The 13052-nt window shown below is 36.3% G+C and overlaps 1 protein-coding gene across 13 annotated transcripts in view; it reads left to right on the top strand.

Annotated features, from left to right (window-relative positions):
- ANK3 (ankyrin 3) overlaps positions 1–13052 on the top strand; it is a 673376-nt gene that overhangs the window by 430779 nt on the left and 229545 nt on the right. Inside the window, exon 1 of one of the 13 annotated variants that reach the window (XM_049108957.1) lies at positions 247–556. The exons of the other annotated variants lie outside the window; for them this stretch is intronic. Within the exon in view, the coding sequence (XP_048964914.1) occupies positions 533–556 (24 nt within the window). The 5' untranslated portion in view covers positions 247–532. Of the gene's footprint in view, positions 1–246; positions 557–13052 lie in introns of those variants that run through there. 13 annotated transcript variants of the gene reach the window in all.

Below are 13052 nucleotides of genomic sequence, written 5' to 3'. Positions count from 1 at the left end.
AATGACATTTGCTGATGACTTAGTGAGACTTGGCTTTGAAAAATACTAATTGCTAAGATGATTCAAACTAAGTGCAAATATAACAAATCTTAAAGAATGTACTTGAAAAGCTTTGGCCTCTTATGAATTAATGAGTTAACTTAAACAACAACAAAAAAAGATCCAAGATCCAAAAGGAAAGCTCAGATAAAAGCAGACCATCTTGTTTCTGCCTCGTGTCAGAATATATCAACTAAATGGTGAGAGCATTTGATCTCAGCCCATATGTGCAGCATTTTCTGTTTTGGTGGGCATGCTGTTTAAAAAATGTGTAATAAAATGACAGACTGAATTTGAAATTATCCTGCCCTAAGCAGTGACTCTGGAAGGGTACTGACCTGACACAGATCACACAGAAGTCCCATCACAATAGAGTGTAGCATATACTATTGCTGTCCTGGGTTTAGTTGGACAATGAATAAGAATTATTCATCTCCTGCTTCATCTCTGACTTGAATGGAAGACTGAACAGTTTGTCTGCATGAGCTGAACTATGGATAAAATCCTTGCAAAGAGGGTATAGTAGATAATTACATTTTCACAAATGATTATTAATACCTCCTGCTGCTTCTGTTTGGCTTGTGATTTCTGTAGTATTGTTTAGAGATTTTCTATAGGATTGTTTAGTCTGTGTTTTGGGAGAAACTTCCAGTGATTTTACAAACTCGTAATTTTGAAAATTTGTAGCCCAGACCTTCTAGAAAGGTAGAGTGTGTGCATACCTCTGCCAGTTTTAGAAATTCTCCTGGGTTGCTAATCAAGTCTTTATGAAAGAACTAGTATTGCCATAAATGATGGATGAAAAATTAACTCTTAAACTTGAACTTTTAAACAATGATCAAGATTTTTTTTAAAAAAAGCTAGACTCCAATATTGAGCAAAGCACAAATATAATACAATTTTAATGTGCATTTCAGAAGCAGTTAATAAGATCTTTTATAGCTATGAATTCTTTTTAAATCCTTTAAAGTTACTCTATCATACCAAATAGAAATTCTTGGTATCATTTCTTGCTCCATCTTCAACTCAGATTGCTTCTATTTTATATGTCTGATTTTCAATAATTCATTAATAAGTACATATTTGACTGTTATGAGAATCTACAATATTATTGTTGATGATTTTCACTTTAGGAAGCTTAGGGCAAGTGGGAAAATTCATTATAGTCAGACTGAAGAAAGGAGTCGCAAAACCTATCTTTTTGCTGCTGAGACTATCTGTGTAGTTTCTTGTTTTAAAATGGAAACTTTTAGTTGTGTAGTAAGTATGGCATTTACTTACCAAGTAAGTGTGCTTCTCTGTTACAGCGTGAAGATACTACCTCCTCTCAGTTATAAATTTGAGAGATAATCAACCCTAAGCAACATTTGTAAGACAAAAGAGAATTTAAAATCTAAGTGTCTTGTCTAACAGTCACTCTCTTTATAATACTAAGGCATTTTTAGTCACAAAGTAAAATGTCTTTTTGCCAATTCTCTATTCTAATGCAAATATCTATGTCTTATATTTTTTACTATGTTCCCAAAATATATTGCAAAGGCTACTATTAAAAATTAAATCATAGAAAAAAATTAAATCGTAGACTACTGATAAATATTAGACTACCCAACACAGATTTCATAGCATATTAGGCAAATATCTACAGTTACTAATTAATAATTTATTAAGCATAAAAATCTGTAAAGAAGTTATTTGATTTTAGGATTTTTTTGCTCTCATGTGAAATACAGATTTATGTAGACATTCAAGATAGATACTCATTTCCAGATAATAAGGTTGGGAAATGAATGCATTTTTCTTTGGTCAAGTGACAAGTGAATGATGCAACTAATGTAAAAGTACATTAAAATTGTAGAAGTCGATAATGTTAAAAATTGCTTTGTAAAATCTGGATATGTGTCAGATTTTCGTCCTGGATTCTTGATTATATTGTGTTCTAATTCAGTATCACTCTGCTATATGATTGATTTATATGTTTTGATAATTCAGTGGTTATTCTGTTGTATTTTGAAAATCCTTATGTCAGTAAGATAAATTATACTTTGAATACTATAGCTTTTTAAACACAGACTGTGTCTTACTCATCTGTGATCCTCGGAATCTGGCACATATTGAGCATTCAATAAATATTTGTTAAAAATTTTTAAACAAATCCTTATCTCTGAAGAGTGTAGCCTCTCATCAAGAGTAATTGCTCAAAAGAGTATTTTCAGCATCTCACCCTCAGACTATTTGAACTAAATTGAAAGTAAAATGATATTATATAGCTGAAAAGATGTCAAAAATATTTAGTAAACTAGATTTAAAATAATGTTTGGCCATCTGGTCACTGATTAGTCTTTTAATAAAGCACAATATTTCCAAATATTTAAATATTTTAAACAGGAAAAGGTACTAGCTAACTTTTCATTTTAGTAACCAAAATTAGACTATTATTTCCATGCTAGAAGTTTCCCAGAATATAGGATTCATATCTACAATGGTGTTTACAAAATAATGACAAATTACTTATAAAGAATTTTCATGTTATCTTTTCTGATATGGTGGCACCACTTCCAATGAGATGGGTTGTTTATTTCTCACATGTCATTTCCAGGAACATTAAGTTGATGTTTTGAGGACAGCATTATCCACTGGAGAAGTGTAATAGTGTCAGATTATTTGGAGTATGCGGACATGGACACTTGGAAAGAGCCTATCTAGAAGGAGGGCTTAAGCAAGGTAGTGAATAGACAATAAATATATATTTAACTGTTAGGAGAATCCATCATTTTATTGGCAGTAAAAGCCGTAAATAGGTAGCAATTAGAGTAGTCCTGGTCTGTACTTTGCAAAAATGGCAGCACTGAATTTATTAACACCTTGTCTTCTTACTCAATCCTATTGCCTAGAAAATTCTGTTAGGAGGTAATAGGTTTTAGTACCATGAAGTCAGTCTTTGACAACTTTACTATAGACTAGCTACTCTCAAAATGTGGTCTAAGAACCCCTGGGTATCCCTGAGACTCTTTCAGAGTACCTAGGAGATCCTTCCTTTTCTAACTACATTATCTTTCTGAGACTGGATTTCCTTCACATGTTTCAACCAAAATAATATATGGCCAAAGAGTGAATGCAGAAGTAAATATGAGAATCTAAATATCTTCTATTTTCAGGCATTTCTGTAAAACTCTAAAACAATACCAATTGTTTCACGTTTTTTGTTTGGTTTGGAAAATATCATTATTTCCCATAAGATATATGCTTTATGTTACATAACGTATTATTATTTTAAAATAAATTTATTATTTAATTCTCAGTTTTATGTTCCTGTGTGATAAATAGCAATTGTTATAACCCTCTTATTCAAAAGCTCTTTGGGGATCCTTGATAATATTTAAGAGTACTGAAAAACAAGTTTGTAAACCATTATTCTAGACAGATGCAGTGTGAAGCTTCTCTGGCCTAGTTTGTATGCCTAGCTTAGTTGCTGAAAGCATTGGTCAAATAAGGTCAAATTCATATGTTCAGTCCCTGTGTGATCAGTTATGTGCTCTTGACTCTTACTGTAGTAATCATAGCCAAGCAAACTGAAAAAATTAACTCAAACTTTTAAGGTGATAATAATAGTATTAATTAAAGGCCAACTGTATGCCAAGCCATTTCTAACTGCTTCACATATATTATCTTCCTTAGTCTTATCAAAAGCCATACACACACACACACACACACACACAAAAAGCCATACACACTAAATTTTACTTCTATTTTCATTTTCCAGATGAGTAAACTGAGCTACAGTATGTTTAAGTCTCTTGTCCAAGGACACAACAGTTTGTAAATTGTAGAAACTTGTTGTGAATGGAGACAGGAGACATTTTGGCTTTGGAGTCAGAACTCTGAAATCTTCAAACTATATTGACTTGCTCATAGAAAATAATAGATTAGCTCTATCTCCAAAAACTTAAAAAATACATATGATATCTTACCCCTGAGTTAGCACCTTCATCTTCGTACATGCAGGACAGCTTCTTAGATATGAGTCTTTTTTTTTTTTATATGAGTCTTTATCCCCATGATCCTTGCAGTACGTTTCACCTGTTTGATTAGAATCTAGCTAGACATTTCCAAGTCAGCCACCATGTTGTAACTATTTATAACTGCACATTCCAGTGGTTACCCTAACTTTGAGATAAAGTCTACTCATATGTTAAACTTTAAGTAACATCCTTCTTTAGCACGTGTTTTGATTGTACTTTTTAAGAGACCTCTTGCACATTTGGGCATTACTTGCTTTTTTTTTTTTTTCCTCTTCCATTTTATTGCATTCAACGTAAAATGTTAAATCTTCTAATTACAGGTCTTGTCCAGAAAATGTAGATACCACATGGAGATTATTTAATATTCCAAAATCATTCTATCTATAAACCTACCTATCTATCTCTGACTTCACTAGTGAGCTGAACTTATTTCAAAATATATTTTTTATTCATTCAAATAAGAACTTATTTAGCTATGTTTTTACCAAGGATTTCTAAAATCTCTTTGTTGATGATAGACTTAAGTAGCAATGAAAAATTAAAATTGAAAGAGCAGTAGCATTTTGGTATATTGATGTTAATAAGAGTCAGTATGAAACCATGTTCCCCACAACCCCCCCCCCCCCCCCCCCGCCAAAGAAGACAAATAGTTTCTTATATCAGCAAGGCTCCAGCTACACCAGCTGGCACACAACATTTTAGGATGATAAATACAAGAACTCTTCATCTTACTAGCTAATGCCTCCTCTCCCTCTGGTTCCATGGGCCTCACCCTTCAATTCCTCTGAGCTTTTAATCCCAGACCTCTTAATTATCTGACCAGGAAGCTAAGTCCAATGTATTGTGATCGCCTGGCTGATCCCAACCATATAACGTATATTTATGCCTTGGGAGAAACTACGTATGTTCACAGTATTAAGCCTATCTACACTAAAAACCAAGCTATTTATTTTCTAATCTCAGAAAGAAAAAGAAGAAAAAAAAAATGTTGGGAAAATGTTCATCTATTCAAGTAAATACTTTCTCTTTTCTCCTGATACCTAGACCAATTTTAGCTTATCACTGTTTTCAGTTGCTATATTTAAGATGTGAATAGTTCGCTGGATTAAATATTTTAGGACTCACGCCAATACCTCCTACATAATAAGGATCCTTAGGCATGAAGCCCTGTTCTGATTCATAACATACCAAATAAATGGAAAAATCCCAAACAGTTGATGTGTCTTATATAATCTGCCATGTGTGATTCCAGAAGTAACTGCTGTGTATTTCCTAAGTGATAAGTATCAGTATCTTCGTATTAGAAGATACATTTCTAAGGGACTCCGCAGTTCCTTCTTGTGGTTTAACTAGGCTGTGCAACAGCCTGCTATTTGTTTTATAAACACAGGTGCACACAGACTCCCAAATTTCAACTGCATAGCACTACCCACTGGGGCTCAGAACAGCTTCATTTGGTATATAGACAGACAGAGCTAGCTCCTTTAGCCCTCCTCATCTGTGTGGCATGGGTCACAATGTTTAGAGGCATCACCGTGCCCCAGGATGCTTGGGATAACTGTGTGAGGAGTTAGAACATGGATGACAGTTCAAAGAATGGAAGGGTGAGCAAGTACACCTTGGAGACCCCATTCTTTATTGGAGTCTGGCAGGAAAATCTGCAGCCAAGTCCTTATCCTAGCTCAGACCATAAAATTATTGATCAATTCATTCTTGTTCTTGTACCATGAGATAGGGAGAAGAACATAAAATCCAGGAATCCTGATTTCAAGTTTCAGCAATTTCCTAACTAGTTAAGCAAATCATATCTGGCTTTGCTTCAGTTTTCTATTTATACAATAGAGATGATGCGGTAACCTCAACCTCCCTCAAAAAACAAAATGTGTTAGAAAAAATAAAATGCACATTTTTTTCTTTGGTAATATAAAGCAAAGCTATATATTAAGACTAAGATTTAATCTTTACTATATTGAATCTTTACTTACCAGTTGACTAGGTCAGGGCTATGTCTCCTGAGATTATTTAGTATGTATTGTTGAGGTGAGTCAAGGGCACTTCCATAAATTACTCTCCTGCTCTAACAATTATAAATGAAGGGGTACATGTCAAGTGATCTTTCCAGGGGCGGGAGAGCCTGATCACTGAAGACAGCCACCTCCTCGGGTGAACAATGGAGTACGGATTCTGCATCAAGTATTTTATAGGCAGCCTCGCTCATGGGAGAACAAAAGAGAATTTCTTAAAAAACATGTTCATGTGGGAAATAATTGAGACGGATGAGCTAGATGAAGCATAGCAAGAAAAGAGAAGGGATGACTGATAATGAGAAAGTTTAAGGCCCTAGTGGCTCTCTGTATTTTTGTCCTGCACTCTCCTCTTGCCTAATGAATGGAAAAGGCTCTCAGTCATATGTTTTGGAGAGCCTGGCATCCACAAAATTTACACATTACAAACCAACACTAGCTGCTAACTAACTTTATGCAAACTTCAGTTACATTCTTGTTTTACCTAAATGGGGAAAATAATTCTCTGAAATAAAAATGTTTAAAATTATCAAAAGTTAAATCTTCTTCATGCTAATATTCCATCCTTCATGGATTAAGGTGGAAAAAAAAAAAAAGGAAATTCTCCAGAGCTGTTACATGTTCTGAGTTGCTGAGCACTGAGAGAGCTGTAGATAGGCTTGTTTGTTCCAAAGCAACATATTACCATTTCTCTTGTGCTTCCTCATCCCAAGAGATAACCAGAAACATGTCCAAACACGACAGAGCTTTCAAACATGCCTGGTAATGAATCCACCTGGAAAACATACATTTCAGAAATAATTTCTCCATCTCTGGCTTTCTTCCAGGCTACTTATTTATTTGGGTCTTTATATTTCAGAATAACAAAAGATTAACGTTTTATTAATTTTAAAGTTAATAGGTCCCTGCTGTATAACTTTATTCTTCTGTAAGTAAAGACAAACTTACCCCATACTGAAATGTTCTTGAATGGAATAAAGTGAAGAGTTCATTTTGTTTTCATTTTAAACTTCAGGAATATTTTGAATAAGGAGCTACACCTCTTTCTATGTCTTGTGTTTGCTACCCTGGCTAACATGGAACTTTTATTAACACTTCTCCATTTTTGTTCATTTGGGAATAAGCTACCTGTCATTATCTCTAAGAGTACTTTCACATTACACAATTATCCGGAAGCTTTTAGGGAAAGGGGGAACTCACCTGGCATTTAGTTAAACCTTTGTAACCTATCCATTCCAAATATCATTTATAGCATTGTACCTACTGTACAATAGTCTTAGGACATAATCTATGTCCACAGCCCACTAAGATACTTTAAAATTCCATAGTGTAAGGGAAGTTTTTTTTTTTTTTAATTGAAAATTGTAAGTCAAGTGGTTCAAGATTCTGTCCCAGGCTACTACAAATCAGAACCTAAGATTATTATATTGACCGCATAATATTAAGACATACAATACTCTCCTCCCCTGATGCTAATGGTCTTATGTTCCTTGAGAGGTAAGTGAAACTTGCTCTTTAAAATCTTACTTTATTTATGTTCCCCCCAAAATTCAGACAAATTCAAATAAATCCTGTTTTGCAGCTGAAAAGAATCAATTTCACTTTGAGGAGTATTAGAAATTCCCACCCACCACTAACACCCAATATTTTTCCCTCCTGTGGGAAACCTCTTTCTCCTCAGTATTTATTTTTATTTCTAATCAGTTTCCAGGAGAATTTTTAGGTCTCTGAATTCTGGGCGAGAAAAGACACTGCAAGGGGCCTGGATTCTGGGTCTTCCTTTGGATGTAAACCAGATCATAGTAGACAGACTCGATGAGAGTGGGGTTTATCAGCATGGCAAAGTAAATCTCTTAAAAATACTGTTTTTATAAAAACAAAAGCTTGCCAGCACTGTATTTATTTTTTTAACTGGTTCCCAGTCCCCTCTACTTGAAGATAAAGATGGAAATGTTGTTTTGCCTTTCAGCATTAGAGGGGCCACTGTGCACAAACGCCCTGACAGATTTGAAATGTGCACCAGCAGGGGCCTTTCTGGCAAAGGTCCGGTGGAAAGATGCTAACCATGTCTAACATGTGTTAGGGGACAGTGACCTCATTTTCAGGGATGAACTAAGGTTAGTTCCAAGCAGAGTCCTTACAAACAAAGGCAGCCTTGTAGCAATCGGAAGGAATCTGTGGAGGCAGCCCCTTCTCCTTCGAGTGGTTTTGCTAGAGATGATTACACATATAGATAGCCTCTAAAAGCATTTTCCTTACTGGTTAAGCCCTCACCAGCCCCTCTCTGCCCCTCCCAGTGCTGATTTATAGATGAAAAACACTGATTTCCAGTAACTAGGTAGCAATTAAATAAAAAAAAAAAAAGAATGAAATCTTAATAACTTAAGATCTTCCCTAACTAAAATGGTTCAAATTTTTTCAAGCATTTGCCATATAAAAAACACACACACAAAAAAAAATCCCTTTTAAGATCTCTGTACCCTACCCCCCAAACACACACCTAAAAAGGACTTACTTGCTAAGATACAGACCTAATACCCCTTGGTGGAGGTCAGGGTGGGGGAAAAAACAGTCTCCTAAAGATTTGCGGTTGTTATTGACAGGAGGCAGATTGTTGCATGAATGTCACAGTTGTTGTGGGTTGCGCAATTGGTCACATTCTTTTGAAATTGGTCAGAAATTAGATCACTGTGCAAGATATCTATAAAATACCAACACATAATATCTTACTCTAAAATATCTGGAAACTTTGGGCACTATCTGAATAGCCATGTCTCTGGGTATAAACTGCGATTCTAATCTAGTCTAGTGGGTAAAAAATAAATAAATAAACATCCCCCTTTGTTACTGGTTCCCCTCACATGCTTGAGCAGCCCTGTGGCTCCATGTCCACTCTCTTCAAAACTACAAGTGACATTAAATCACTAATTAAGGAGCAGTTGCATAGAGCACTTTGGGATTTTGATAAGCACCCCCATACTGTGTAAATCCCCTTCCTGACTGAGAATAATTTATAAATCTGTATTACTTTATTCACCAAAAATTACTGTCCAGTACTAACTCTGACATCTTTAGTTTCTGGGTATAAAGGTTTGCTTTAAATGGGGGATATAAAAGAGTAAGAAAAAGCAGGGAGAGACAAACATGAAAGCCAAAATTTAAAACTCTGGCATGTAGATCTTAAACATTCTCTTAGGTGAAATTAAAAATCTGTCAGCAGACCTTCAAAATGCCTCTCATCATTCCTTTCTCTTCCATTCCACCTGCTATTGCCCTCAAATATCTGTATCACATAGACCCATATTTTTTTTTCTTTTTTTATTGTAGTTAACATACAGTGTTGTATTAGCTTCAGGTGTACAAATATATTGATTCAGCAATTCTATCCATTATGCTATGCTCACCAGGATAAGTATAGTCATCATCTGTCACTATACAATATTATTACAATAGTATTGACAATATTTCCTATGCTGTCCTTTTCATCTCTGTGACTTATTTATTCCTCAACTGGAAGTCTATACCTCTTTATCTCCTTTATCTGTTTCAGCCATCACCCACACCCACCTCCCCTCTGGCAACCAGCAATTTGTTCTCTGTATTTAAGAGTCTGGTTTTTGTTTTTTGTTCATTTGGTTTTTAGGTGCTACATATAAGTGAATATAAGTATTTGTCATACAGAGCCATATTTTTATTGTAAACTAATTCAGTGGTACTCATGTCTGGTCGCACATTAGAGTCATGTGAGCTGTGTTTATTAAAATGTCCCATCTCAGACCAGTTGAACCTCTGGGGCTAGCAGCTGATTTGTTCGTTTGATTATTTGTTTAAGTCGTCCCCCTGGAGATCCGTGAAGCATAACAGATTGACAACCACTGGTCTACAGCTCTTTTTGAAAGCTCCATTTTCTCCAATATGAATCTGCTGTCGATTAATTAGGCTAAAATATAAATCTAATGATTTCTTCCCACTCCTCAAAGCCCTTCTCTGGCTCCTGATATCTTTATGATGAGCTTAAGTCAGATTTAAATGCCATTTCAAACCTTCTCTGAACCTCTCCTTCACCATTGTCTTCAGGGGCCTCCTCTTTTAAGGAGAAATTGTTTATTTGCCATTTCTGTATTTCTGCTTACTTTTCCTTCCTTCTGTTCACTGCTGACTGGGGCCCCTCTAGAATTCCTGCCTCTCCTCCTCTTAGCTGTTTCCCTAGCCATATTCAGTATGCAGAAATGGCTTTTTCCCCTAGGATCTATGGACTTCATCATCTTTTGCAGGTTCTGCTACTATAAATTCTCATTCCACATGCTACCTCCAATGTGCATGGCTAGATTGTAAGATCACTGAAAGCAACAACTGTATGCTCAAGTTGGAGGCCAAATCGATTTACTGCTTAACTGCCAGATGTTGAAGGCTGTGTTGAATATGAATCCTTAATTCTGGTGATAGAATAAGTGAAACATCCACTATGAAGATTTGTTTTCCTAGTTAGGAGAGATATAATGTTTATTCCTTGAAGACCCAGACTTGTGATTTCACTTTCAGCACAAACCCACAGTGAAGTTAAGAATGTGGTTTAAGCAAACAGATTTATTTATTTTCTGAAATGTCTGCATAGACATGGAATTGCACAATATATGGCGTGATATATTGTTATATATTGAATGATGTTGAATGGTCTCATTTTTTTTAAAAGATTTTATTTATTCATGAGAGAGAGAGAGAGAGGGAGAGACACAGGCAGAGGGAGAAGCAGACTTCATGCAGGGAGCCCGACGTGGGATTTGATCCTGGGTCTCCAGGACCTGGACCCTGGGCCGAAGACAGGCGCTTAAGTGCTGAGCTACTCAGGGATCCAGAATGGTCTCATTTTACTTTTGCTGTTCATAGTGATAAAATGTTTTTGGTGTTTTTGTTTTTTTCCTCCATGATGGAAATTTCCATCTTATTGGTGGTATGTGTGGCTTGTGTGTTTATTTTGTTTTGCTTTAGTTTGGGTCACCAAACATCTGTTTCCCCTTCTGGCAATATCGCTCTTATTTTCTTGAGGGGACCTACCTATTTCCTGAAATGTAGGTAGCAATTGTCTGGCCTGGTTCCCTAGTTCACCTTGGGCAAAGCACCTGATTTTGTGATGCTTGCTGGCATCACCTGTGGAATAAGGTATTTGTTTTAGTAGTAACTGACAGAAAGTTCACGTACGTGAGACCTACAGTTTGTTGTACTTTAATGAATCAGAAGGCATTTAAGTGCTCAGATATCTAATAACATGGTACCATAACTAAAAATGGACACTTACAATATGTAGGGCATTTTCCATAGATTGCCGCAAATTCATTCTCACAGATACATGAAGTCTGTCATCTACTCTACAGATCAGAGACCAAGGTAATCTCAAACCCACTGGGAACTACCCCCTTTATCTTCTCTTCAAGTGTCGAAGAACCCCTAAGTCTGTCACTAGACTCTTAACCTTTCTTTGGTGAAATGGAGAGACAGCAAGAAATAGCAGACTTTTTGGTTCCCAATTAATTTGGTGTGGGTTTTTGCTTCTGGAGCATTAGACCATCCAAGGGATCAGCATTTCTTCATTCAGCACTACTGGGATTCTGTTATATAGAACTCAGCCATGAACAAGACAAGGATTGCCCTAAAACAGATTACATCTCATCTTGATGGACACCTGGCACCTGAGCAGAATAGACCAAGTACTCTAGGAGTCAAGACTGGGGAGTCATATCTAATGTTTATGGAGGGAAATTGCAGAGGTGAAGTGACATTTGAGCTGTGCCTAGGGTTTAGTTGCTGAATCTGTTGTTGGGGGAGAGGGAGCAAGGGCTGGTTGTCAGCATTGCTGGCAAAAAGATATACTGGGTGATGTCACAGTGCCAGGAAATTATGGGTCCTGTCTAGAAATAATAAGCGTTTGAAGAATAAAAAGCTGTCCAGTTTGTCTTCAAGATAAGTACTCATGTTTTTAGTTCAGGCTGGAAGTGTTTGTTTGGGTCAGGTCTTAAAGTTAAGGCCTTGGAGGCCATCCCATAGCAATCAACTACTGTGGTTTAAAAGCAGAACATTTATACAAATGAAGCATGCCATCAAACATCAACATATAAAGCAGATAACAGTGTATCTCCTTGGGGTGAAACTGCAAATTGGCATAAGGAAATCTGCTTGCTCAGCCTACTCTTGATCTCAGTATTTTTGGCCACCAGGGCTGCACAGGACCACTAGTATAAGAGGAAGAAGCCTGGGCTTTTATCAAGCAGCTATGGCTCTCCATCCTTGCTGTTTACTTACTGGCTCTGTGACCTTGGACAAGTCACTTACCTTTTATGAAACTCAGTTTTTTTGCATTTGTAATGAAGATTCCTGTCTTGACTGAATTTTTAAGAAATAAAAACTAACAATACATGTATAAAAATAATATACATAAGGTGCTTAGTGAAGTCTCTGACCCATAGTAGGAGTTCACTAAATTGCAGCTGTTTGTCATGATTTTCTCAGAACCCCCAGTGGTTCCTTGGTAAGCTCCTAGGCAGTGTTCAGTGACACTGGAATATTCAACTAGTTAGTTGTACTAACTACAACCTCTTAGAGGTTTTTTAGAATGATCTGGGCCTAAATACATGGCTATGGACCTGAACTGGGCAATTAGAGCAGGAGGAATTGGTGGGGGGGAGGATTAAGCGTATTTCCGGCTGCAAGAAAAGCTATGATGTTAGGGTAATAAGAAAAGTAAGTCCTTTGAAGTGTACTGTAAACTGGCACAAAAGTAAAGGTTCTATGGAGGTAAAAATGACATGAAAACAAAAACCAGTTTTACTTGTCTGCAGAAACAGGGCACAGGAGGCAAAGCCTAGAACATCCCCAAAGTAGACAGTGTCATAAGAGATCCTCTAATAAACTGGGCCCCAAAGGGTGCAGCTCCCAATATAAAGATTGACGGGAAGTAAACCTATCACACGTAAAG

This window comes from Canis lupus, chromosome 4 (assembly GCF_003254725.2).
Source record: "Canis lupus dingo isolate Sandy chromosome 4, ASM325472v2, whole genome shotgun sequence".
NCBI classification, from domain to species: domain Eukaryota; kingdom Metazoa; phylum Chordata; class Mammalia; order Carnivora; family Canidae; genus Canis; species Canis lupus.
This window is presented reverse-complemented; position numbering and strand designations above follow the sequence as displayed.